Here is a 27152-nt window from a genome sequence, read left to right on the forward strand (position 1 = left end):
TGAAGCCAACTAAACTGTACACTAGTGTATTATGCTAATGTCTCTATTTTAAGGGAAACAGTTATTTATGATTGATTTTGTCCAATCACGTATTAATATGTGCATCTCGTTTTTATGTTAAATGTTTTGCCTTGTGAATAGTCATTCTCCATGAAATGTGCCTTTAGACATTATCTGCTATATTACAAAGCATGTTTTCCAGTTTGTTCCTCACCTTTTGCTATGCCACGTGTGCGGCACACTGCAGACGACAGAGGTGAACATGAGAGCCGTGATGAAAGAGAACAAAATCAGGTAGATCAGCCCCTCCAGTCCATCATAGCATACACCGGTCAATGCCTGTACATAGTCCTGAACAGAGACACACCGCATAAAAAACATTACAGCATGGCACAGAGATTTAAACCAGGACATAAACACAGCCTGCTAACCTGCCCCACCTCTGATGTAATAGATGTTAAACGCTATGGTTGTTTGGAAACTCAGTACTGTGCAATATAAATGGATTAAGGCCTTATACTTTATTTATATAGTGTGCATAGTATAAAGTGAAGATATGTAAACTTGAAGTATGCAATTTTGAACATGTCTTAAAATAATATTCAGTGCTCTCAGAGTCTCTATCCAAGAACTGCCTGCAGTAGACGGCACCATATGCTCTAGAGAAACAGGCATTTTAATAATACATGTCAACTGAACTGCAATCAACTTCACACATGCAGCCCTCCAAGAAACATGGCAGTATCGCCTTCCTGCAAATGACTGTCCTTATTAACAATGAAATTGCTCCATCTGTAATTACTCCCGGTGCTGTTCTGTATCTTCAGCACACACTCACATCCAGCCCAGATGTACGGCTCTGACAAAAAAGGGCTTGAACCGTAACGTGTGTTATTGCTTTTGCAGTACCAAAACACTATTAATAATGTATAATAGATTTCGGAAAGGCCATATTTTCTCCCTTCCTGTCTTGTTCTCAAGGGAAGGCTATACACTTTTTAGGACCACCCACGGAGCAGAACTTTTTCCCAAGACGTGAAGGGGAACTTTGTAATCTTGCTAAACTTGATTACATTTCCTTCATGTTGGTGAAGAGGAGAGGCTTTAGGCTGTAGAAGTACATCATATATGAGAAGAAATGATTGCTTGGTGCTGTCTATATGGGTTTAATAGACAGGGGTGCAGCTTTTAATGATTAAAAATCAAGCTGAAGCACAATGGGTAAAGAAAATAACTCTGCAAATAACTGCAATGTTATGTTTAAAACAGGGATGGCGATAGAGAGTCAAACGTTCCAGACTGCATCTTTAATGGTTTTAAATACAGACTGTCAGCAAATTATTGCTTGATTTAAACAAAGAATGAAACAAGCCATGCTCAGTTATTTTTACACAGTAGTTTTGCCAAATTATGGCAATGTGCACAAGATGGACTTTAAAACATTATTTCTTACCATGTGCAAACTGCGACAGTCTACAAGGGCTGTGAGCTGGTGCAGTCCGACTTCAGTGCTGTTTAAAGCTCCTTGAATTTGCTCAAGGTTCCTCTAAAATACACAAACAGGTTGCAAAACATTGAGCGCCATTCCTTTACTTTTAAACTGACTATTTAACACATCATTCTTTCTTTATGAGCCCAGCACAAACACATGCCAAACACAATCGTTTACATTCATTTCCTATAAAGGCTCTGTGATACGCAAGGTATAAATCTGCAGTGTTAAACAAGAGTAAAATATGTTTGTTGATTCAGTATTTTCTCTCAATGTCTTGTGTTTCAGGGGGGTACGGGTTTCTCTTTTCACATGTACAAACCGTCAGCCGCCATTTTGCCCCAGAACACACACAGAAGTTACACAATGACACTGAGGCCCAGAGGGACACACAGGGACAGATGCTACAAAAGAACTTGCAAGCTTTTGAATGCTTGTGCTTCAGGAATGTTGGGAAGTGGGACGTATACTGCACGCATGCCTTCACACACCCATGAATTGCGAAATACAAATGCTCACCTTTGTTTTGGGGTATTCTCTGACTGCAGAGCGCAGGAGTTCGGACACATCACCCTGCATTTCCACCAGTGCTTTGTGACCCCCAGATAGTTTCTACAAGACATAACAGACAAGTTACACATACACTTTTCATGTCTATTTTAACGGATACGTGTGGTGTTTCTGTAGTTCAAAGGCAGAATGATGTGTTTGATTTTCGATCTGTGTACACTGAAATGCATTTTCGCTCAGCAGCAAAAGCCAGGCTGGCTTCACAATTTTAAGCGATTGAACAAGTGAAGTGTTTGGTCCATTACAGCATTTCCAGATCTGGGTTCTTGAAAACATTAATATTTCAGATGCCAAATGGCTACCGTGTCTGCTTTGTCGTTCAACCGACCTACGGTTAAATGTAAAGTGACAGGCCAAAAAGTCCCAATGAAAGAACATGTTGTTATATGTGCAGTGCCTACAGGAGATTTAAGCCGATGGGATGTTACTCTTGTGACGGTGATGAAAATGAATCTGAACATGACACTCCGAGTGTGTTTTGTGACCGAGTGCAGGCGTAATACTGGCAGCAATGTCAAAAAACACAGAAACAATATACATAAGTTATGCTAACCTCTTTCCTCCAAGCACACATACATCTAGGAGACGTCTTTTTGGTTTGTCTAGTATGCATTTACATCTGCAAGACGTATTTTTCATGGATTGCTCATCTGCAACGTCTCATTGACGATTGTCAGACACTGTCAGATGTCATATAGACATCTAGATGATGTTTGTAAGACGTTTATGATTGACAATTTATGTTAAACTGCCTTTTCTAAGATGTTAAACAGATGTTCACACTACACAACTGCCTACAAAGGCATTAACAGCAAGACAGCTCACTGTGTGCCTGCAACTAATGTTTATTTTAATGAAGAAAAAAGTACTCGTTTCAGGTACTCCAACATTCCCCTTAAAACGTTCTTTAAAGTTTATGGGCGACATTTTAAGTCTAAAAGCAACATTCGCATGAGCTAATTGCTTTCCGAGATGCGAGTCGAGCTCAATTTCATCGGCATGCCGCATGAGAACCGGAGGAGGCCAATTTGGAGGCATCAGCTGACAGAGTGAACCATTCAATCTCCATATGGGCATTCGCCTTCATTTAAATGAAACGACATCAGGACAATGGAGCTGTCAGCGACATAATCCATCAATCATGATCAGTTAAGAGCTGTAAGGCCCTGAATTATGCACATGCATTATTCACATAAAGACTTAAAGAGTCTGACTCCATTAAGAACGGGGAGGGGTAGGAAGCCATAACAATCTGCAGATCCTTTTGAGTTGCTCTGAACGAGGACAGAATGCTAATGTACACGGACACTAAATAGTGGGCGGCACTTCACCCATAATGGAGTGTGTGGAGGAAATTGACCTAGTGAGCTCTGTGACTGTCTACTGTTTATACAGGGAGCATCCTAAGCGAAGTGAAACATATACGAGTCCATTGAGAAAGTTATAGTGATCAAAATCTGTCATCAATTACTCAACCTCTTGTTATTTCAAACCTTTATGACTTTTTTTCATCCTTTCACAATTTCTTCAAAATAAAAAGACATTTTGAAGGAAGTTGGTAACTGAACAGCACTGGTCCCCCTTAACTTAAATCCAATGCAAGTGAATGGGTGCCAGAACATTCTTCAGAATATCGTCTTTTGTGTTCTGCAGAAGAAAGTCATACAGGTTTGAAATGACAAGAGGGTGAGTAAATAATGCTAGAATTCGTAGATCACTTTAACTGTCCCTCACGCTCCACACGAACATCATCATGTTAAGACCACGGCACTCAACTAACATAGTGTTGGGTAGATCGTGTTACAGTATTTTATATTTTCCACGACGTTTTGAAACAACGTCTGCGTCAGAAGTGGACACTGAGTGTTAGTGGGAGTCTCTGTGTGTGAAGTGTGGGAGGCTTGGATGAAGGGTTTGGTAAATACTCAAAGGCATAAAGAGAATCATAGGGTGAAAGAGATCAAATCTATGATTACCTGCTGGAAGGGGTTGATCTGGCCAACACTGCATGTGAGGTAATACTGCAGAATATCTGTGAAGAGACAAGGCATTTTTTAGAGTTCAAGAGGCATGGCTTCACTGAAGTAGAGTTTATTGAACAGAAAGCATTCTACGGTACATCTAGAGAAGGCCCCCTCAAATAGGACATTGTTTTTCCAACGTACATCTTACTTTTACAACCTTTTTACTACACTGACAGGAATAACAAATCTGCGTTTTCTTCCTAGCCTCTTTACCTGAGGAACAGGATGAATATATTGTTTGATATCAGTTGTTGACCTTGGTTTTGAGGCACAACGTTGCCCACAGCACCCTGTAATAAAACTACATTTACAGTCACTTTTCATTCAGTTCGAAAATATTCTTCACCCAACCTATCTCCGTGCAGAAAAGATGCTAAAGATAAATAAATGATAACTATCGGTCTAAAACCCTTTTTCTTTTTCCATTTTGCATTGATTTAAAGAAATAATCTAAAAAGTCTGAATCAAGCATTATACAAACGTGGAAAAAATTAAGAGGCCATTTCAGAGACTGTTTTTTATTGTAAAATCGACTATTTATAGGTATGTATTTAGGTCAAATTATAATTTTTGTTTCATTCTGTGACCTGCAAACAATATTTCTCCCAAACTATGTATTAAAATGTTGTTTCGATCTGCATCTATTTGCAGGAGGAACAGGTGAAAATAACAGAAAAGGTGCTCTGTATTGTTTCAGATCTCAAGTACTCCAAAGAAAACAAGTTGATATTCACTTTTAAGCAATACAATATTTGTACATTTATCAAAAATGTGGAATGGTGTCTTATTTAACGGAGTCCACCATAATACACAAACAGTCCGAGTATTTTGAATTTGTCGTTCAACATATTCTCACAAGTTTCTCTGCGTTGCAAACAAACTCTTCACAAAATGCATTGTGAAACGGACAATAAATGGAGATATAAGAAGAATGATAATAGTATAGAAAAAGGAAACAACAAAGCTAATGATTTCAGCCTGTTAAACACGTTTGACCATGTTTAAATCTATCCATAATAAGACTCAAGTGCAGTACAGTCTTAAATCGGCCTGCAGTAAATCAAATCACTGACGTGTGAATGTAAAGACGTAGAGCACGACGCAGAGCCAGACTGTCATTCGAAAAAAGAAAATCCTTTCTATTTCTGCAAAGGAAATACTACTAATTCACACAGCCTACTGACAAACCTCCGCATGCCAACGCAGATGGAATCTTGGGTCGCGTCCACATGCTGGGGCTTGCGTAGAGGCGAGTCAAAAACAGACACATGCGTCAGACTGGTGGGTTTGGGGAGGAGTGATACTTTCATAATTATCATTACACAAATGCACAAGGTGGTGCTCACAGGGAAGAGTGGTCCTCGTAAACCCTGTATTAAACAAGCCTATTCTCTTCTCCTGTCCGACTGGCCTTTCTGAACGCCCCATAAACAGCGCAATTACGAAATTGACGATTGAAATAAACCGGATTGGGAATTATATCCATGGGTGACTGTATACAAAAGGACAACGTACTCATTTATAACACAGTAGTAAAGTTCATTGCTGTATTTAAATCTTGTAACAGTATTCCGCATTCGCATCTGTTATTAACTTTCAGTGAATGGATGCAACATCAAGCAATTGGTGAAGCCTGTATGAAACAGAAGGTGGAGCAGCCTTTAAAAAAATGATCTAATGGAGACGGATCTTCAAACAAAACACACGACGTTGTGAATACAAGCTGTAAATGATCCTGATTCATGATTCATCTTAAACCACACGGCACAAAAAAATGTTTTATTTCAATAGAAAGATGGATGCTATTTGTAAGCATAGAAATATCTAGAAATAATAAAACACAAATAGAAGCCTATTCTGAGGTTAAGCAGTACTGCTTAAGTGTAGGACAATGAAAGCCAGAGGGATCTCTTTGTCCGTAGTTTCCAACACAGATTTTAGTGCCACAGGTTGCATTACAGCACTAAATCTTATGTTGGAATGTAAAGGAGCATAATCTCCGTAAAACGTGTAACCAATTTAAGCATTTTCCAACACACATCATGATTCCTCTCTTTGCACCGTGACCGAACGAACAGAGGCTTGTGGACAAACGCTGATTCATAATGATTTAGAGAGAGCATCTGGCCTCCTGCGGATAATAAGGTCACATTGAAAAGGAACCGCTGCGTCGAGTGAGGCTGATAAAGTGAGGAAGTGAAAGCTCGACGTAGACGCATTTGCGGCATGCCGACAGGAAACTAAAGTCTTGACTGCTCATTCCAAGAGAACACACGTTCCTCTGCCACGAGGTGTTAAACACACAGTCTAAATTCTGCCAGACTCACACATGACTCAGGATAACACCTGCTACATAAAGCATCTTACTCACAGGTGGACGGAAATTATGCAATAACTGTGGGATTTCAAAGACGTCATTGGTGGTTTGTCATAACTGTGATAAAACATACCTTTCTTGATAAGTGTGTACTGCTCCGACACCTTTGTGATGTACATGTCAGGCGCCGCACAGAAATCACCGAAGCCCTAAAGGAAGATGGAGAGCAGCAAACGATGAATGTCAGACAACATAATACTTCTCCATGTTTCTCACGCTGTGCAATACTGACGCTTCGTGCTGTCAAAGTTACAGTATATAACACCAATTTATTTTATGTCAAATAAGCCAATCAAATCTGAGTTTCCATTACAAGTCACCTCACATGTATGTGCAAAATATAAGCCCAGCTTGGCCAGTGTTTTAATGAATGCTGCAGGTATGAGTTGAGAATGTGTGGGAGACATCACAGTGAAAGCTGGTCTGTAACCACACAAGCATCATCGCAATAATGGCCTGCCTCTGTACCGTTGCTATGGAGACACTCACCGAGGAGACAGACAGTTCCAGGCCCAGAGAGCCCCAGCTGATTACCAGCGCCAACACACCCAGAAAACACACCCTGAGAGAGACACAGATAATGATTATTCATGACTATAATTAACTCAACACAGTATCATCTTCTGCGAGGTTGAAAACCCTTCGCTGGGGAAAACCTTTTATACCATTTTACAAAAAAATTAAACATTCTCCATGACATCCATCAGCAATAAAACTCCAGATGAGATGAGAAGACTTTCTCAGATAAACACCAAGATGAAATGTTACGACTAACAGGGGTATTATGAAACGGCCTGAAGATAGAAATGAACTAAGCCTTAAAGATTTTCATGTAAAAATACAGCTAGGAAAATACGCTAAAGGGAATCTGTGACCGGCTGCAGCCCTTAATGTGAGTACATGCCCGAGGAAAACACACAACACATATCAAGCTGACAATGGCCAAAGAAACACACTGGCTGCATCTGTCCCAATGTGAATGACAGAATGTGACCCCACAATCACATGATCACCAAAAAAGTGTTTAAAATGATGAAAAAGCGTCTCTTATTAATATGCATAATACGTTAGTTTTGGATGTGTTGCTCAGGCACACTTAAAAGCACACTATTCTCTCCGGGGAGGATGAGGTAATGGTTTTGCTGTGACACAGCTGAATTTCACTTCCCAGAGGGGGAAACCGGAGAGAAAGACATATTACAATTCCTCAGCTCGAGCTAAAAACAGAAGAGGATAATAAAATGTAAATTTGAATGACATGGACAGTCAGGATTAATTTATCACAGTCTCATGTGGGGCGTCAAGTGTATAACTTCGCCGCAATGGATAAATCGGATTAGATCATACACTTTTATAATAAGTAGATAAAATATTGCTATTTTAGAGTTTCTCCAAGCATCAAAGCACTTTTTTAGTGTACTTCATATAATCGTAAGACAGACCCATATCTTACCCAATCAGAGTTCCTTTGGAGTTGCGGATGAGACCGAAAAGCACCAGCAGGCAAATCAGAACGTCAAACAGCAGCAGACCAAGATATCCCAACCACCTAAACACAACGACACAGAATGAATTAAACAACAGTTCCACAGAACCTTTATATATAATTGTTGGGATGCTTGATTCTGATTGGCCAGTCGTGACATTTGCAGCTTCGTAATTCCCAGATAAGAACCCCACAAATCTAACCATTTGTTAAGACAAATTAAAAAAAATATGTCTTTTAATAAAATATATGACATTGTTTTTACAAAAGATTAAACCAAATTGCATGTTCGTGAAATTTGAATGCAAACAGCTTTTCCTCGTGGAAGGTCTGCATTCTGTTAACATGGGCTAATAAAACATTTCTAATTCACATTTCATGTACAGTTTTTTTTCTCATGTGGCAAGAAGCCGTATAATAAGCGGGATAATGTACATGCAGCAGCCTGTTATCACGAGATAAGCCCCTTCAGTGTTGGGGCTTATTACTGCGATAACAACTGGCTTCCTGTGCATTATCCCTTACATAATATAAAACAACAATGTATAACAAAACACAGCAAAAATTATGACAACAGTCACTCATAACTTTTACTTGCAACTATAACATAGATGAACATCAAATATAATGCTTAAAGGTGCTGTGTGGGTTTTTTGGAAATATCTATTGACAGAAATGCAATATATTATACATAACGGTGCTTCATAGGTGTATAAAGACCTTACATAATGAAGCGTTGTGTTTTTATTATCTTAGAATGAACTATTTCCATCTACTACAAATACACCGTGGGTCTCCTTACATGGAATTCATCATGTTGTTTCTACAGCAGCCCTAAATGTACAAACTGCTCTACAGAGCGTCGAACGGGAGGGGCGGAGTGAGCCGTTGGTTGCCATTCGCAACTTCACCCCTAGATGCCGCTAAATTTAATCCACTGGACCTTTAAATGTTGTATATTAATTTTCTTACTAAATAAATGAATTTAAGTATTATAACATTCAAGGCTTTTTTAATTCACAGTGTAAATGTACATTGCAGTTAATGTACATACATTTTGTGAAGACAATGGTGGGGTGCTTGCTAATGCAAAACATAACTAGCTTTGTTACACAATGTTTCCTTACAGTCAAGATTGGCTTGTTGAAGAGAAATGTTGTGCTTTTCATGTTGTACTTGGCAGATGAAAATACCATAGGTTTTCACTAAAGGAGGAGCCTGGGCCATATCTAGGGACCAGAACATCATAGAGACTTGGGGGTGGAGCTTTTCAGAATTTTTGACCCGGAGCACCCTAGCAACAGTATGGCAAAGGACAGTAAATAACCTGCAACACTCTAGCATCAAAGCAGGAACTTTCGCATGAGCAAACACAACTCACTTTTAAAGAAAATCTAGTTTAACTACATGTTTTTGCAACTGTGCAAGTTTACCCTGCTTTGAAAAATACACAAGTTATTTTCACTTCTTTTTAAAGCTCTTGGGGGAACTAACAGATCCCACAGTGATATGAAAGGGGTAGAATGAACAGAATACTAATTTCCTCTTTCTCTAAGAGAGCTCTGTTCACGCCTGACTGAAATCCTCCCGACTCTTTTTTTCTTGTTATTTGCCAATGCAAGAAGAGTTTTAAACCTCCAGATGAACTAAAAACATTCTCAATAACAGGAACATATTTCTCAACCTTTATTTTCAGAGTTCAATTTCATCATGTGCCTGTCATTGCTCTGTAACGTACCTGTACCAGTCATATAGTTCGATCTTAACAGCCAGGTCCTCCAGGGAGATGCTGAGGTTGTTCCAGAAGGGAATCTCATCCATCTGACGGACCAGTTCGCCCCGTTGGTCCTGCAGCTTCTGAATGATGGACAGGTAGTCTGTGTGCGTTGCATACTGCTCTTTCAATAGCCGCAGATTCTCATCCACAGTCTTGCTATGAGCCGACGTACTGTCTGATACCTTCACACAAACATTTACAATGTAAGCATTTTTCATGAGCTACAGATCTTAAAGCATAATTTATGTGGGTGTGTGAACATTTCAGTAAATAGTGCATGTAGCTTTGGTGAATCAAATCTGATGCGAGAAGGCCTGTGTGGTGCACAACTGAACTCCAACACAGCTCTTTGGGTTTAACAAATCTTGAAGAGATATGTATTTATTTGTACACATAACTTTTAGAGGACCTCCAGGAGCAGATTTGTGTACCGTGTTCTAGAAGTGATGGAGTGAGATGCGGTTTAATGGTTATGTCGGGACAATTATCTCACCAGTCTGTGCACTCCTGCCACTGTGCGGTTGGCATGACGGAGGGAGTAGGTAAGCCGATTCACCCCATCACAGGTCTCGCCGTTCCCGTAGAAACCAACAGCAATGCCAGCGCTGTAAGGAGACAAAGAGACTGGGCATGAGAATGAGGAGAGTGGCGATGGAAGTGCTTTAGATGAGTCTTTGTAACTGTGAAAAAGGTCCGTAATGTCCTGAACCCCACATACAGCCGATGTCATAGTGGAGCCACACAGGAATGAACCGATTTAAAAATACGGAGATATCAGTTTCCTTTATTACCAACATTATGATTTGGGAAATTCCATACAATGTCAACCTTAAGATGAAAAAAGGTTTTGACCACCCTGATGGGTCATATGTCAATATTTGGTGGGCTCTATTAAAATTTTCAAATCACTTTTTTGTTTATAAAGCATCATTTTCCATAATCAGGTATGTGAACTGTCACATCCATAATGGAATTGTCACATCCACAACAGAATTGTCACAGCCATAACGGTCCACATTCCTTATAAATGGGAAGATGAAAATGTAAAGAGCCCTTATCCATTTGTTGAGTATTATTGCTTCTGGTTTGTACATATTCATTTACAAGAATCCTACAAAAGGTGTGTTCTTTTTTTGTCACATACATAACACATAGACTGATATTTTCCTGATGTCTGGATTCGATCTCAAAGAAAATACAAACCAAACCATGCTAAGTTGAACGACTTAATTCCTCTTTACAGTAAAACAAAAAACAAACTCAGTTTGAAGTGGAAAAAGAACAAACTTATCTTTGCATTTACACGGACCCTTTTAGTCCACTTAGTCCTGATCGTCTCTTCATTCATTCTTTTGAAATCAAGTTTTCTTGAATATTACTTGAAACGACTAAACACTGTATTACAACCTCTGTATGTGGATACACATTAGATTATAGACAGAACTGAGTGCTGCTGCTCATTCACTTTGAAACACACAGCACGCGCACGCTATACATTTACTAAATTAATGTGCTGCCTTTGAATACTACCACAAGGTCATTTTGTACTTCAATGTTAATACGATTTTTTAGTCCTACACAAATCAAAATGCTTGCCTATGGCACCAAAAGCACTGTGGTCTAATTCTATATGTGTGTGTACACTGTGCATACGTTTGTGTGAAAGAACCCAAGCAAAAGACTGTGGTTAGTTAATCGATAGCACTGTGGGAAACCCAACACTACTCTGTCAGTGTGTTTGGCTGCTGTACAAGAGCTGGGAGAAAAGAGAGGAAAACAAATCGATTGCGCTAACAGCTTTAACCAACCTGCCTGAGAATCAGGTCACATCAAACATGTGCTGCCCTACAAACCCACTGGGGCCATTCACAACATTGTACTCCCTACTGAGGACCACACGCAGCTTCTGTACTTGAAACAGTAGATGGCGTGGACAAAATGGACAAATGTCGCAAACAAGTCATACCCCTTTACAAACTGTAGCCTCGCCACTAGAGTTTGCAAGAAACTTGTCGCGGGTCAAGTGATTCTTTGACACTGTACCTTTAAGACGGCGGACTACCTAACAAGACACCTTTGCGACGGATGTCATTTCCACCCGCTTCAGCGGGAATCGGTCACACTCCCGGCAATAATATGTTATCTTGTCCTGTATTTAAAGGCTATTTTTTATATATCATCCCGCAGCCCGCACGCAAACACGAGTGTCTTGCTGCCCACACCCAAAACATTCCCTAGCATATATTTTATTTATTAATGAAGTCATCGACTTGTCGAAGTCGATGCGACATTATTCACATAATAGTCGACTTTAAAAAATCTGAGGTCGCTCAACCCCTACTCAACACCAGGTGGCACAATAGTGTCGAGAGGGCGAGTTTCCCCTCCCTCCCTCTCTCTCTTTCTCTCTCTGTCTATGTCATCCATTGTAAATCCTTCAAGAGCAGCTACAATCAGTGCCTCCCCACTTACAAGGGTTCTGCGGCTAAACAAAGAGCTATTCACCGCCAGGCAGACCCCGCAGCTCTCAGCTAGAGTACATGCATTAAAGACGCATTCCATGAGCTGACCAGACTGAACCTTGCGATGTGTGCACCCAAGCGCTGGCTGGAGCCTACATGTTAAGATTTCACAATTATGTGTGGATGGTTCAAAGACCCATTGTCAGCGGCTCTTAAAGGGAGTGAGTCACTTAATTTGAATTGAGTGCCGGCCGCTCAAACTAGCTTTAAACCAAGTGTAAACAAGCTGTTAGTCTTGTTCTTTCTGTGCATGCGCTGCGCTGCGATGCTCAACTGGGGCGTGCTGCGACACGAGCATGCAGATAAGAGAACAGATGTCACCTTGCCGTACCCTGAGGCCGAGGTCATGTGACCCATTAGAGTGGTCTCATAGGAGTTCCCAGCATGCCTACTCCAATGCAAATTTGGTGGATAATCTGCAGGAACACATTTACATAAAGGGCTCTACCACACGATAAACACTCATGTAAGCATGATATGAACTAAATGATCAGAGAGAGGGAGGAGAGATACAAACTAATTTCTTGATTACTACACAACCTATACATACAGTGCTTTAACATTTTTACCTTTCTCGTCTTTTTGTTTAAAATGTGTACACAAGTGGCCAAAATTGACCAACTTCAGACAATTGACACCTTTCCTCGCCTCTCTGAAACGCAAGTTTTTTTTAATCGCTCTGAAAAGCGAAGTGAGCTATGATTGGCCAGTTAACCGGTGTGTAGTGATTGGTCGAATTGTATTTGGAACATCAGGTTCCAAAGCAATTGTACTAACAGGTATGCTGATCTTACTTGCGTATACATTTGACTTTTTGCAATTTAACGTGTCTAATACACGCATGGGCAACTTATAACATACCAAAGACACAGAAAAACATGTATTCGTGCCATTTGACCCCTGTAAAAATACATTATTATAGATTGAAGTATTAAAAAACTTGAGGCATATGCGGAAGCTTACTTCTGAGAGGAATTTAAAGAGGTTTGGGAAAAAAGTTCATAAAGACAGCTCAGGAGAATGACTACACAAACTTTAATAACAGATAATAGTTTCAGTCAGTGAATGCTTTTGTTGCCAAACAATTTTGTTGAATAAATACCTTGAAAGTTAGTTTTTTCTATTTTGTACCATACACCTCGTATTTTGATTGTTTAATATAACCTAAGGGAGCATTAAAAGCAAATATTGCACAACAACACCACCCGGCCGTGACATCACTTTGAGCCACTGTTGTTTTGTAATATTTTAATATTTTAGTGTCAACATTTATTACAGTTTCATTCATTTCATTTGACTACATTTTGTTTTTTATTGATCACCTAGCAGCACCTTATTTTTATGTGTCTCTAATTTTATGTATAACGCTTCTGAAATATTGCAATGACACACAACAATACCAATAAAGTAGATATACTGTATAGATATACAGAAACACACAATGCCTTCAAGAAAGTATTTGTAAGTATGAAGGGGAGGCGCAATAATGAAGGAATTACATTTCCCAATTCGGCCAGTTTGGGGAAACAAATTCGTAGTGCAGGGTCTTTTAAATGAACTTTCAGGTGCTGTTCCATTATGAGTTTAATTTTCCTTGGAGGTTAAAATTGCGAAAACCCATTTCCTTGGAAGCTTAATTTTAAAACAACAAAATAGGAGTAGGTTATAGGAAAGCCTGCCATATTGGAGGAAAAGCAATAAAACTCAAAGACAACAGAAGGAAAAAGAGGCTAGCAGTGAAGCTCATTGGGTCATACATAAAACTGAACGCTGACAGCTCAGATAATAGGTAGACCGAGAAACGGTCTCTGGCCGTGGGTCAACATATGACCCAAGGTCAGATGAATGGTTCACTGCGAATGGTACATTACAGATAACTCAGACAGTTATTCTGTCTCTGTTATTGGCCACCGCTGTTTAATACATCCGGCACATTGATTCAGGTCCGTACAGGTATACTGACAACAAGATCCCTCATGTAATGACGCAGACTTCAGGTGCCTAACATACAGCGTACAAAATGAGCTGTGATTGTTGTTCAATGTGAATGAGGTTAAATACTCCTCAGAGAATAACACTTCATTGACTAGACACATCACGCTGAGCACTTTAGCAGGGCCGATCTCATTTCTCATGCTACCCATCCCCCTGAAGAAAAGCATCCCGGGTCAGAGGGGATTTGGTTAAGTGGAGTGTCACATGGTTATGATGAAATGGGTTTGGTCACTTTATATGCCTGTAAAGTGAGCAGCCTTTGGTGTTTTTTGATGTTCCTATGATCTCTTCTCAAGTGAAGTAGGCAGGGGGAATGTGTCGTCTCTCTTTCGAGGCTGGGATGTCTATTGACTCCACTACTGCTGTTTCCTGCACAACAGGAAACAGAAAAGCTTCTGTAGATGGATACTTTGACACAGGTTCCTGTAATAAAGTTGAAACTTACATCGGTGTAAATTGGTGCAACAAAGTGCAGCAAAGTAGATTCAAATCTGTTCTGTGATTCAAAAGGCTGCAGGTCAATCCTTGAGCTATTACTGTCCTTGAGTAACACATGACCTCAAAGATGCTTCAGGGAAACTGCTTAACATCTGGGAAGGTCGCAGAAACAAATTCCAAAAGCTCCAGTCACTATTTATTTTGGGTTCATTTAAAACTATCTACAATGAGATTAAAAGTTATTAAGTTATATATACACTACATGGTTGACCATTCTGGGACCCCTTCTAATACTACTGTAAATCCAAATAATCCGACACCATATAATGCCATATTAAATAACTTTGTCTCCATCTTTGTTGCAACAGTTTTGGAAAAGCCTTTGGAAGAGTCATTGATAGGTTTGGGTGATGAGTGTTTGGCTCAAAGGTGTTCAGCTGGGTTTTGATCTGGGTTTTATGCAGACCAGTCAAGTTCTTCCACACTAGACTGAATCAATCATTTCTTTTTGAATATTGTGCTTTGTGCACAGAGACATTGTCATGCTGGGATAGAAAAGAGCCCTGCCCAAAAAGTAGAAGCACTCAATTCTCTAGAATGTCATTATTCTCACAGAATAGACTTTCGTCCATACAGCGTATGAGGTACAGCTGGACAAATTTATGAAATTGTAATTGTAAAAATGTCATGATATTCCCCATATAATTCCCCAGTGAACAGCGGATGAGCTGAGGAGTGATGCTATCAGAGACTTCGAAGTGGCGTCAATGTCAAGTCAAGAGCTGATTACAATAACCACAGTTAAGGTTTCAGAGACTTGTTTGGATTTCCATAATCTTTATTTATGCAGTGCTACAGTTAAAAGGGAATCATTTTGAGGTTACTGGAGGAACTGAAGGTTAAAATTATATCGTCATACTGGTAACAGGAAGCATGATCAAATTAGTCAAAATGTTAGACAAATACGCAATCGGCAGTGTGCAAGATAAATATTGTTCCTGTTATAAGACTTTAGATATTTGACCTGTGGAATAAGTTTCATTTTAACATGCAAACACAAATTGAATCAAAGAAAAGCATTTCAGACGTCAGGAATGTTTTTTTTAATGTAACATCGCAGTTTGTTCTTAATTCTTCAAGCGTTTGACTACTACATGCAATATGGTAGCTATACCCTTTGTCGATATACAATGCTCAACAATAGCGCTACAGTAAAAATGTGCTCTGAAGCAGACTTCGGAAATTTGAAGTTCACTCATGCATTTTGGATCTTTCGGGCTGCTTTACACCAAATGCAATAATATTACACAGACTGGGTGCTCTTTAATCATTTATACATATAAACCCTCATGATGGAATGTACAGTTTATAGTTGTTAACCGTCACTTCTCTGTCCTCTCATAAATCATTAATGATGGACATGTGATTTCACATCTTAACTGCACTTCATTTTGTAAAACATTCTCATGCTTTCTGGTTTCAACACGAGTGCTTCTGTATTCCTTCAAATGCATCCACCGAGACTTCTTGTAAGCTCTCAAAAACACTTGCTTCCTTCAGCAGTTCTCAAGAGATAACACTAGCAAATTTGCTTCCAAGAAAGAATCAAAATTGCACAACCTTACAATTCCATTGCAACGCATGTAACACTAAATCTGATGACATACGTTTCCTTTCTCAGGTTCAGATTACAAATGGTAAACATTATAAGAGTTTCTTGTTAAACCGTCAGGACGTCTACCTCCATAGAGTCCAAAGCCATACAGTTCACAGGAAGAATGCCATCAGTTCATTTCCTCCTTATACAGTTCCTCCTCATCCTCCTCCTCATGCTCAAATGATGAGCAAACCTAAATTGAATCTTCACGCTTTTTTTAAGGGTTTTCTGTGCTGGTTATGTGTGTGAAGAAATCTGAACATTTACACGGAACAATTTTGAATGCAGAAAAACATATTACCTGAAGGTTAAAATAATATCGTCATATTGGTAACAGAAAGCATGATCAAATTAGCCGAAAAATTTAATAAACAAATACGCAAGCGGCAGTGTGCAAGACATTGTTCCTGTTATAAGTCTTTAGATATTTGACCTGTGGCATAAGTTTCATTTTAACATGCAAAAACTAATTTAATAGAAGAAAAGCATTTCAGACCTCAGGCATGTTTCGTGTATAAAGTATTTCTTTAATGTAGCATCGCAGTTTGTTCTTAGGACTAGAGTACATGCAATATGCTAGTTATACCGTTTGTCAATATACAATGCTCAACAATACGGATGTAACGATTCATCGTGTTATCAAGATTAATAAAGTATAATGGGGAAACAGATGGGGAACAATAATCTTATGTTAACTTTTTATTACTTCGGTCAACTTTTAGACCAAAAAAAAAAGAACAAATACAGTATATAATAATATATTTCCTAATATTATTGAGTTTTGCATCATTTTGTTAGGCCTAATCCTGCAATAGACTGAGTGCGCCGAGTGTTTGTTGCATATGACTTATCTTTTAAAGAATAAGGATTTGTATATGCCACTCGGGAACAGGGCACAACGAAAAACATTGCTGATAGTAGAATTAATATTTTAAATTGATGACACACTATTTCATTTTGTTAGTGTCTGTACATTAATTTCACTATTTGACCCAAGATGAAGCAAATACACAATACATTTCTTGCATTATTAAAGCTACACTTGCCAGAATTATTTAAATGATGCGCCATCCCCGATGTGAACATCTTAAGTTTGTTCTCTAACGCTCACACCCCATGGAGAAAATGTTCCTTTGGAGAAGGTTATTCAATAATTTGGTCTTCTTTTCAACCATAGTTTGTTTTTCGTTTTCCAATCCTCCCATGTTGTCTGTTCCATATGACGAATTCAGATGAAAACCCCTCTAAGTTCGTAAAATGACTTTTCGTTAAAACAAGCCTTTTTGATCATGCTATTTTTTCTTTTACTACCAGCAAAACCAGATATTTCAGAATGGGCAGAGTGTGGTATTTAGTGGGTTTTGAAGCCAAATGATTTGAGTAGGCTAACGTATACTATGTGTGGAAAGCATTCACTTAACATCATCTTTTAGAGGGTTTTGCATCTGAGCTCTTCACAGCCTATGTAGCCGCCCACCACGTGCGCAGAATCAGATTGGCAAGCGAAACACGAGCAGAATGTTTTTAATGCGAACGGCAAACGCAATAAGAACTTTAATTTATCTTCAAAGTGAACTATTGTCACATACTGATTTGATATGAAATCAAGCAATTCAAATTTGAAGCAGTATCAAGCCCTTTATCCCAACCTTGAAAGCACCGCATTAAAAACCAATCATTTTTCAGGATTTCCAGTATAAAAAATGATAAAGGACCAATTTTGATTTCGTGTTGGCTATAAAGAGCATTATGAAGTGACAGCCGCCATTCCTGTGTGTTTCAGCCATGTCTTTGTACTCTTTGACTTTGTACTTCACCTCAGCTCGAGAAAAAGGACCAAGGGCAAGATTTACAGCTCAGTGTGTAACTCACAGAGACCATAAAGTTCACACCTGTCATTTCGGCCAACAGCTAAACTATGAATGTACACAGAGAACCACATAAAAACACAGCATGCGTTCCAGCAGTCCCCCCTCCACAAGCTTCCGAACGCACGTTAGCATGAACTGAACATGAGGAGCAGTCATGAGATGCAGGGGGGGGTGTGTTGTGGTAAAGGGTGGTGGTCTTTTTTTGAGTCTCAATGGTCTATAATGTCAGGAACCGCAAGGTAGGGATTGCCGGGAAAGGTGCTGCTATAGCAACTGTCTTTACTTGCCACAGGATGTCGGGGCGGACAATAGCCGAGCCCAAATTCCCAGCAAATTCCTTTCGTTCGCATTGTCCTCCTGTCTCGCTCTAAACATCATCATAAACAACAGCATTAACAATTCAATATGTATGTTTAAGGGATTTGCGTGTATTAAGATAGTCTAATTAAAATCTTTAATGGATTTGAATGCACTTTAAACTAAGACAACAGCACTGTGGTTGTGGTCGATTCAGAAGACGACAAAGGGGAAAATAGTTAAAGGGACAAAATTGCTGTGATCACTCAGGTATTGTATTTCGAAGAATGGTTCTTGGCCACCATTGACTACCATAGTAGGAAAAATGGTATTTTACCCCGGGATAATCTGCGATCAAAAACAGCTTTCCTTTTCTCTGAAAGAGTTCTGCTCGTACAACGGACTTAAACAAAACAAATCCTCTCCAGCGATGAGGTTTACTTGTCAACTTCTATCTTTTGCAATGTCCTATGCTGTGATTAACACACAGACAGCTCGTCTGCCAATATCTGATTCGCGCTCTAATGACTCATTTGAACCGATTCATTTTATTAAATGGTTGAAACAACAGAGATAACACTGAATTCACATTCTGAATCCATCAAGTGTGCTAGGGCCCTTTAGCAAAAGGGGATAGTAAGATTTAGTCTAAATCGACAGTAAAATATATATTATAATAGTTAATCGTTTTTATTGATATACTGATAAAATAATCAAGTTCTGGGAAATAAAAACCAAGGAAGGCCAAAATACCACTTTTTTGCAAAGAGGGCAAGAATAAGGAAAATGAGAGTGACGGGTAATATCTGTGTCACGTTATTTCATACCCCATTGGAAAAGGCTGTAAAACAAAAAAATAACACCTGAACAACATGAATAGTTTTTGCATTTATATTGGATTTATTGTCAGTATTGGATTCGCAGTTCAAGTCGTCACCTACCACCGAAAACCGATTTTTTCCCAGGAAAACTCCAAACCGTTCTGGAGCACCACCGACTAGCATTGTCATTTTTGCTACTATGGTAGTCAATGGAAGAACTGTTTGGTAACAAGTACTTTAAATACTTTCAATTTTAGGTTGAAAGGTTCCTTCAGGAACTACTCCGTTACTATAAAAACAGTTAAGGACAGAATACTTTAGTCTTGAGTATTGACTTGCTCATGCACAAACTCACTTGATTCCTGCACTTGTCATTGGCGACACGCTCGGAATAGAAAACACTTGTAATAGCTAAAGACACAGTCAATGTTTGTCCTCAGCAAATGTCAAAAAGCGATCAAAAGAGCTCCTCCTGTGATTCAACAGAGAAGTGTGGATTGAGCCACAGGGAATTCTCAAAAGCACATTTTCTCAATTTGCTTTCAAAATCCAATCTCATGCCTACCAAATGCTGCCCACCAATGTGATACAGACAAGGCATCCAAATGATCTTGACTTGATTTACGAAGTTTACTCCAAATAATTAAAACCAAGACAGTTAATCGTGATTGATGGTCCAGCAGCAAAAGACTGCATTGTAACTCAATTTGGGCAATGCGTTGGACCAAGCTTTTATTTTGTGCGAACTATAGTTATAATTTAATACGGGTAATTTGAAATGCTTTGAAACACTCTAGAAAAATACTAGAAGTATTACACTAACATTAGCTCTTGCAAACTCATATAAGGTTACAGGTGGAGTTAAACCCACCTGAATTAAACCAGCGGTAGCGGGGGTGTTAATTCAGCATTTAAAAGCTCAAGGCAGCCTCGGAACACTCCTACTACATAAAGATTATTGCAGAAATTAAACCCTTCCCACAATGCACCACCACGGTTACACTTCAACAAGCAGAATGGCTTTTGGCTGCGGGGTAACATTTGATAAAAGCAATTCATTGGGGAACAAACTGCATGAGCTCGTAGACGGATCACAGCGGTATAGATCTCAAACAAAACAAGTGACTACATGCGTGGTCCTCAGCCGGAACGAGAGTCTGATAAAGCGGTTACAAGGAACAATGTGACAAGCTCAAAACAAGATACCCATTAGCTGGAAATAGAAAGACATGTCCAGACTCACCTGCAGATGAGAGTGGCGATGATGACACACCAGGCGGTGCAGCAGCAGTCTGCGTTCGGCTGTTCCTCACTCTTCTTACGACGACAACAGAGCCAGCACGAGTAGAAGAGGAGGAAGATGAGGTCCAAGGCCAAGCATGCCAAAGCTATGCCACCCAGTAACAAGATGGACTGCAAGAGACAAGACAAAAAGCTAATTTGTTACACACATGATGCAGAAGAATGCAAAATATTTATTTCTATCAACTTAAACTTTGTTTTGATTATTGAATGGGACTGGACAACGAATGCTGACTACAAGCCGACAGCTCAAACAAATGAACATTACTTTCACATCTACCCACATTATACAATCATAAGATGTTAAACAATAAGCAGTGACTGCCTCCACATCTTCAGATAATGATGTATTTTGTTTCGATTTATTAGTGCTTTTACTGTTAAATATGACATAAACTGTAAAATACCAGAATACTAATTCCGCAGTCAAACTAGACCAGGGGTCTTCAACGTGGTGCCCGTGCCCGTTGACAAATCTGTGACTATACCGATCAGCCAAGTGGTACGAAGTTCATTTTTAGTAAGTGTTATAAGCTTTAATATATTCAAGTGCAAGTATATCTGAAAGAAAACTGAATTTGGTTCTATGAGTGTAAAAATAAGGCTTCACATGTTTAAAGTTTGAAAGTATGTTATCAACAATTAGCCCTCTAGAGGATTTTAGATATTTTGGAAACCCTCGCTTACAAAAAGGTTGGAGACCCCTGAACTATACTTTTAGAATACGTACGTTTTACGCACATCCCTATATTTATTGGTAGAAATCTGAAAAACCTTTGATAAATTGCGTTTATTATTGTTGTATTTTTTTTAAAGCTGTATTGTAAAAAATTGGATAGATTGAGCACTGGCATATCGATCTTTTATTGGTCACAAGTCATGATACTAATATGCAGGTCAGAGTTCACCAAACTTGACCTTTGAAACGCAGCGAAATGCTAACTTGTTTAAAAGGTTGTGCTTATGATCTATTGCATTTGAATACATATGAAGGGAAGTCAAAGGAACAAAAGTCTAGTGTGACTACGACGTAAAACAAACATCATAATGGGTTGGGTACCCAGGGAATTTCTGCGCTGCCTCAGACTCTCGCCAAAATTATGTTGGGTGTCTTAACAAATACACTGCTTGTATTCTGTCATTTGTAACTGTCAGTAATACATAACAGAATTGTTAGGTGACCATGATTCTTCCTTATGTAAGATCTTTATACACCTCTGAAGACATTGTTTTCTTTATATTACGTTGCGCTTGCTTCAATATAGCCTCCGAAATATTACACATTGGACCTATAACAAGGAGAATAGCGAACAGAGTTTAAACAGAGTCTTCCACTGAAGCTCCCATGTGTCAAATAACCTGTAGGGGAAGTTTGCTGTATAATGGGGTCAAAGCTATTCTCGGTTAAGAGCCACACTTAACTCTGACAATCTTGTTGTGACAACCACACTGGGATTAGGTACTTTAAGATCGTCTGGACTCAAATTCTTCTTCTTTAAAAAAAAACCCCGACCCAATTCCTCCCCCTTCATTACCAGTTGAAGAGGTCAAACAGAAAGACTCATGATGGGCTTGGCCTGGTATCCAGTCGGTTAATCTCTATGGACCCAATGAACGCATGCAGGCATTTCAAATCTCCCAAATCGCATCGTTTCCATACGGCTTTCAAGCCAAGCCAAGCTGTCAGTCAAACTCACAGCGTGTGATCACAGTAAAGCTGGGAAAACTATTGTGTTGGGTAAATAGGCTGAAGCAGAATGCTTTGCCCAGCAAGTCAGACTGGACGGACAGGCAGATCTTAAAAGCACAGTCGGGCTAGAGGCATAAGCCAAAACATGACTAAACTGCATTTTCAGTATAAGAGGGTGTTTCTTTTTTGGCCACACTATTAGCAAACTTATTCTAACACTCACCAATTATAATTTTAAGATATCAAGCTTAATGCAACCAAACAACAACTCAAACCCAACAACTGTTCAGTTCACCGCTTAAGAGAGATGCTTCACTTTTTCTAAGGTCTACCAGGAAAGAGGCAACATGGTAACTTGGTAACCTCAGGAGTTAGCACACTTAAAAGTCAATCTTTAACTCACCTGCTGTAAAAATAAATATTTAAATCCCTGTCCTGTTTGCCTTGCTATTCAATGACGAGAACATGTTCATCATTTCATTCTTTACTGACATTTTTGCGTGACAGAGAAAAATAGAAAATCTATACCACAGGCGAATGGTTGCCAGAGATCTAATTTTAGAAACGATTATGCCTTCTGCTGTATGGACTTGAAAACGAACAAAGCACAATGTCCACTATTGACAGTGGCACATCAAGAGAAAAGAATCTTTGCTGATATTCTCATTAGATTTATGATGCAGTCGTGTGATTTGCTTCTGACTGAAGAAATAACAAATTTTTGGGTTAAGTGCTTCTTGGAGGTGCATCGAGAATAAAATAACAAAACATTATTGACAATTATCCAAGCAGCACATCACATAAACATGAACCAAAAGCATACTGATGCAGTTATGTGTTAAAATGTCAACAGTAATCCAACATTATGTATTATTTTTTATTATTAATATTTCAACATTATTCCAAAACAGTTCAATGAATAATCTTAACAAACTCAAAATCACAAGCCAATGTCACTTCATCCCCCATTGCATCTATTAGAACAATGGGCCCAAGTGAGACGTGATCTGCTCAATTGAGGTGTGAATTATGTTGAAGATGGAGGATGTGGAAATCTATGACTTGCCGCCAAGCCTATCTGGGAAAGTGGCCAGTAAGCGCTCTTGATATAATTAATCAGTGCTTAAATACCCTCATTTACAAAGAATAACATCTCTTGGAATACATAGCTGACCATCTCTGATGTGTTTAGAGAAAGTTAATAACAAAGTCTTTAGGCCCATCAAATCATTATAGTATTTCTACAAAATCTCCTTCACCGCTATAATAAAATGAATTAACTGCAACAGTGATACATCCAAATGAAAATTATTGAACGATCTGGAAACATAAACACGGAAACCTGAACCAAAACCAGATAATAGCCATTTTGAGATCAGCCTTTGTTTGGAAAAAAATCTAGCAATCATTTTCTATAAATGATACAATTACATATCATTGAGTCCCACCAATGTTTTGAAACGACTGTTCATTAAAACAAGTTAAAATGACATTGTTTCTCATAGTTTACCCTTCGCCATACAATTCATATATTGCAACACATCAATAACTTAAAATCTGATTGGTTCTTGCATGTCTTGTAGAGAAATATAATTTGACAACTAGTCGAAAAACATACGAGAACCAATGAGATTAAAAGCTACCGGCACGTCACAATAATTTCATATTTTAATTAGGGTTGCTAATTAAAAAAAATGTATTACGATTTATTTGCCCATTGATGAGATCACAATTATTTAACACGATTACTCATTGAATTTGGAAACAAAGTAATTAAATGGAGAAATCATTCATAAATAACTTCCAATTTAACTCTGGATTCAACTTCATTTAACAGATAAAATACAATATTAATGAATACATTCAACTAAAATACAATAAAACAATTCTTGCAAAATGGAATGATTAAGGCGAGGACCTCAATTATTCTGTTTGAAAGCCAAAATTGAAACTGAAAAACGATTACGATAAATTGCACATAGATTTTAAATTGAGCTCAATACATTCTAAATAATCGATCTCACAAAGAACACATAGGTTCAATTCAAAATCTACTAACCTACTAGCAATTTGGATTACTTTTAACCTGTGCATGTACATTAAGTAGTGCTGTCAATCGAATAAAAAACAATCTGATTAATCACACATTTATCACGATTAATCGCATATAAAATTAATGTTTTTAAACATAATTTATTGTTACATTCACTTATTTCAAATTTAATCTCTAAATGAATGTAGAAACAACAGATTTCTTTAACAACATCATTTTATTTATGAAAGGCAAAATTCTGATATTAGTAGGTACTGAAACAGATGTCTCCTTTAAATTGATTATTTTTTCTTTATTTTGACATTAATTATAGTCCTTCAACATTTAAGTACAGTATAACAGAGCTCTCATGTCCAACAGGTATGAAATATACAGATATTCAAGTTCTCAAACCCAAACAGTTTTAAATGGTTAATTATACATTCAATACAGAAGAATTCTCATTAAAGCTACAAAATACATTGAATTCCTATTTTCTTTTTTTCTTTGATTAACATTAGGGACAGGAGCCACAGCAGTAGGTTTAAGAATGCGGCCCAATTAAGAGCTGTCTGTCTACGCAGATCTGACGCCTCTCCCATTTTCACAACGCTGCATTCATTTAGGATTTTCAATGCTCCAGTCTGCGACTAAAACGCTTCCAAAAGGCAATCGTTTTTATATAACGTGCAAGGTAAAATTTCACAGGGTCGCGTAAAACGATTTTAACATTTAATGTGATTTATGAGTGGTGAATAACGCGCTTGTGATAGGTGCAGGAAAGAGCGAGCAGAGAGCTTGTGCACTCCCTCTGTCTCCAAACTAAAGTGTGTGTTTGACTTCATTCGGTATTGCGCAAACTGAGTGGCATTAAAGCAACACGGGACAGAGTACTCCATATGCTTTTAAAACACTCTCAAGGAACATTGATGTCATATTCCGATTGTTGAAAAGGTAAATTGTAAGTTGCGACCAACAGAGAAAGTGGATCGCACAAGTACGACCACTGGGAAATATTAGTCCAGAGCCCTGTTACATGAATACGAGCGTGATTATACAATGCAACAACGCTAGACAAAGAATGACAAAACAAACGTATTCTGCGTTAAATATTTTAAAGTGTCAATCTGAATAAAATGTATCACAGGCATTAACGCTAGGCTTAACGTGGACAGCCCAAATATTAAGTGACATATTTTTGTAAAACATTCGGTGTTAAAGTGAAAAATTTAAAGTTGGTACTTTGTTGGTACCCGTAACAACTACTTAAACATTGTTTAACAGAACTTGTTAATTTGAACTGATTCCAGTCACACAAACACATAGCTGGCATGTGCTAAATCAGCACGCCCATGTTCCTGTGCTTCCTGCGAGAACCCGTGCCAAAGAGGTCAATGTAATTACCCAAATTTCTATTCTGCCACGTTTCTCCACTGCCACCAACAGATTTGAGGCACGAAAAGACCCAGACTCAGCCTTTCTAAACACACTGTAATCTTCAGCAGATTATCTTAATGCATCTCCTCTTTCCATTCGCTGAACAAGATCCCAACATGAGAGAAACCCTTAAGGGCATTACCACTACCCAAGATCAACATCGGCATTTCAAACACAAGGTCACTGTGCTATCGTGCTCCTGGCTGTAGGCCATTTTTCTGATATTTGAAAAATATGTTCCACCCTTTATCCTGTCACGTTACAATTAAAGGAAGTATACTACATACACAAACGCTTTCAGGGCTTGACTGAACAGTGCATCTCTCCTAAATCAACCGCCTCTCTTGAGGCTATTCATTACTCAAAAGATTAGTAAAATGAATCCTGATTTGTTAAGTGACCGTTTAAGTTCATTGCTGTCTGCGAAACACTTTATTCTCCGATATGAACTGCGAGGTTCTTTAACTGAATGTGGGCCAGCAGTCGAACAGAGAGACTGTTTCATTCGGTCTGACAGCATCTGAAGCACAAGAGATCATTTGTGGAATTAGACCTTTGCAAGACTGATCAAGGACTGATCAGCATGAAGCATCAGCGAATTACATTCATTGGAAAACCACACAAGAAACGTGACAATCGTGTGTAACTTTGATCCTCGTTGTAGTGTTATTTTCACAAATCATATAAAAATCTCATGTAAAAAACCTAATATTATCCAAAAACATGATTGAATTCTCCTCAGGGAGCCATAGGGAAAAATGTGAGGCTCTTTCCTTTGCGACTGGAACAGCGAATGGGGACAAATCTGGGTCAGACATTTCTTTGGGACACCAGCAGTAATCTGGGGAGGAGCAAGGACTCACTTTCAAAGACAGTGTTACAAGCAATTCAGCCTTTGAAGCCAAACGGGATAGCAATAAACGTTGCCACACACATACACAGGAAATCGGTAGTTAACAACCAACTGTAAACTACAGAAGTAAAGCCTCAGCAATAACAGTCAACATTTGGAGTTGAATGAAAATCTAAACATTGATATTTCACAAAAGCTTGATTCAGACCATTTCACGAACAACTCCAACGCAACTCCTCGATAACCAGACCGTCATGTGATTCATTTCTTGGCCGTGTGCCACGGAAAGATAGACAGCTTGTGTTTCCTGCCTGGCCTGATGACAGGACAACCTCGTCGGTCTGTGTCGCTTTACGCAAACAGCCTGACAAAACAGATTAGCAGCATCCCCGCTCTCACTTCCTGTGCGTCGAGTGACATATCCGTGAATAACACACAGATGTGGCCAAAATAATTCAACGGCACTGCTAGAATGAACAAAACTGGAAAGGTTTCCAGCACTCCCCACACA

At 38.8% G+C, this 27152-nt stretch overlaps 1 protein-coding gene across 2 annotated transcripts in view; it reads right to left on the minus strand.

Moving 5' to 3' along the window:
- The window catches only part of ttyh3a (tweety family member 3a), a 41295-nt gene that overhangs the window by 9491 nt on the left and 4652 nt on the right, over nt 1-27152 (minus strand). For both annotated transcript variants that reach the window (XM_079457437.1, XM_079457436.1), the window contains exons 2-11: nt 20571-20740; nt 10220-10331; nt 9688-9908; nt 7917-8012; nt 6953-7025; nt 6537-6612; nt 4039-4094; nt 2012-2104; nt 1454-1546; nt 215-351 (exon numbers count right to left, since the gene is read on the minus strand). In XM_079457437.1, coding sequence (XP_079313563.1) covers nt 215-351; nt 1454-1546; nt 2012-2104; nt 4039-4094; nt 6537-6612; nt 6953-7025; nt 7917-8012; nt 9688-9908; nt 10220-10331; nt 20571-20740 — 1127 coding nt within the window. The remainder of the gene's footprint in view (nt 1-214; nt 352-1453; nt 1547-2011; nt 2105-4038; nt 4095-6536; nt 6613-6952; nt 7026-7916; nt 8013-9687; nt 9909-10219; nt 10332-20570; nt 20741-27152) is intronic.

Source organism: Barbatula barbatula, assembly GCF_947034865.1.
Source record: "Barbatula barbatula genome assembly, chromosome: 5".
In the NCBI taxonomy this organism is placed as follows: domain Eukaryota; kingdom Metazoa; phylum Chordata; class Actinopteri; order Cypriniformes; family Nemacheilidae; genus Barbatula; species Barbatula barbatula.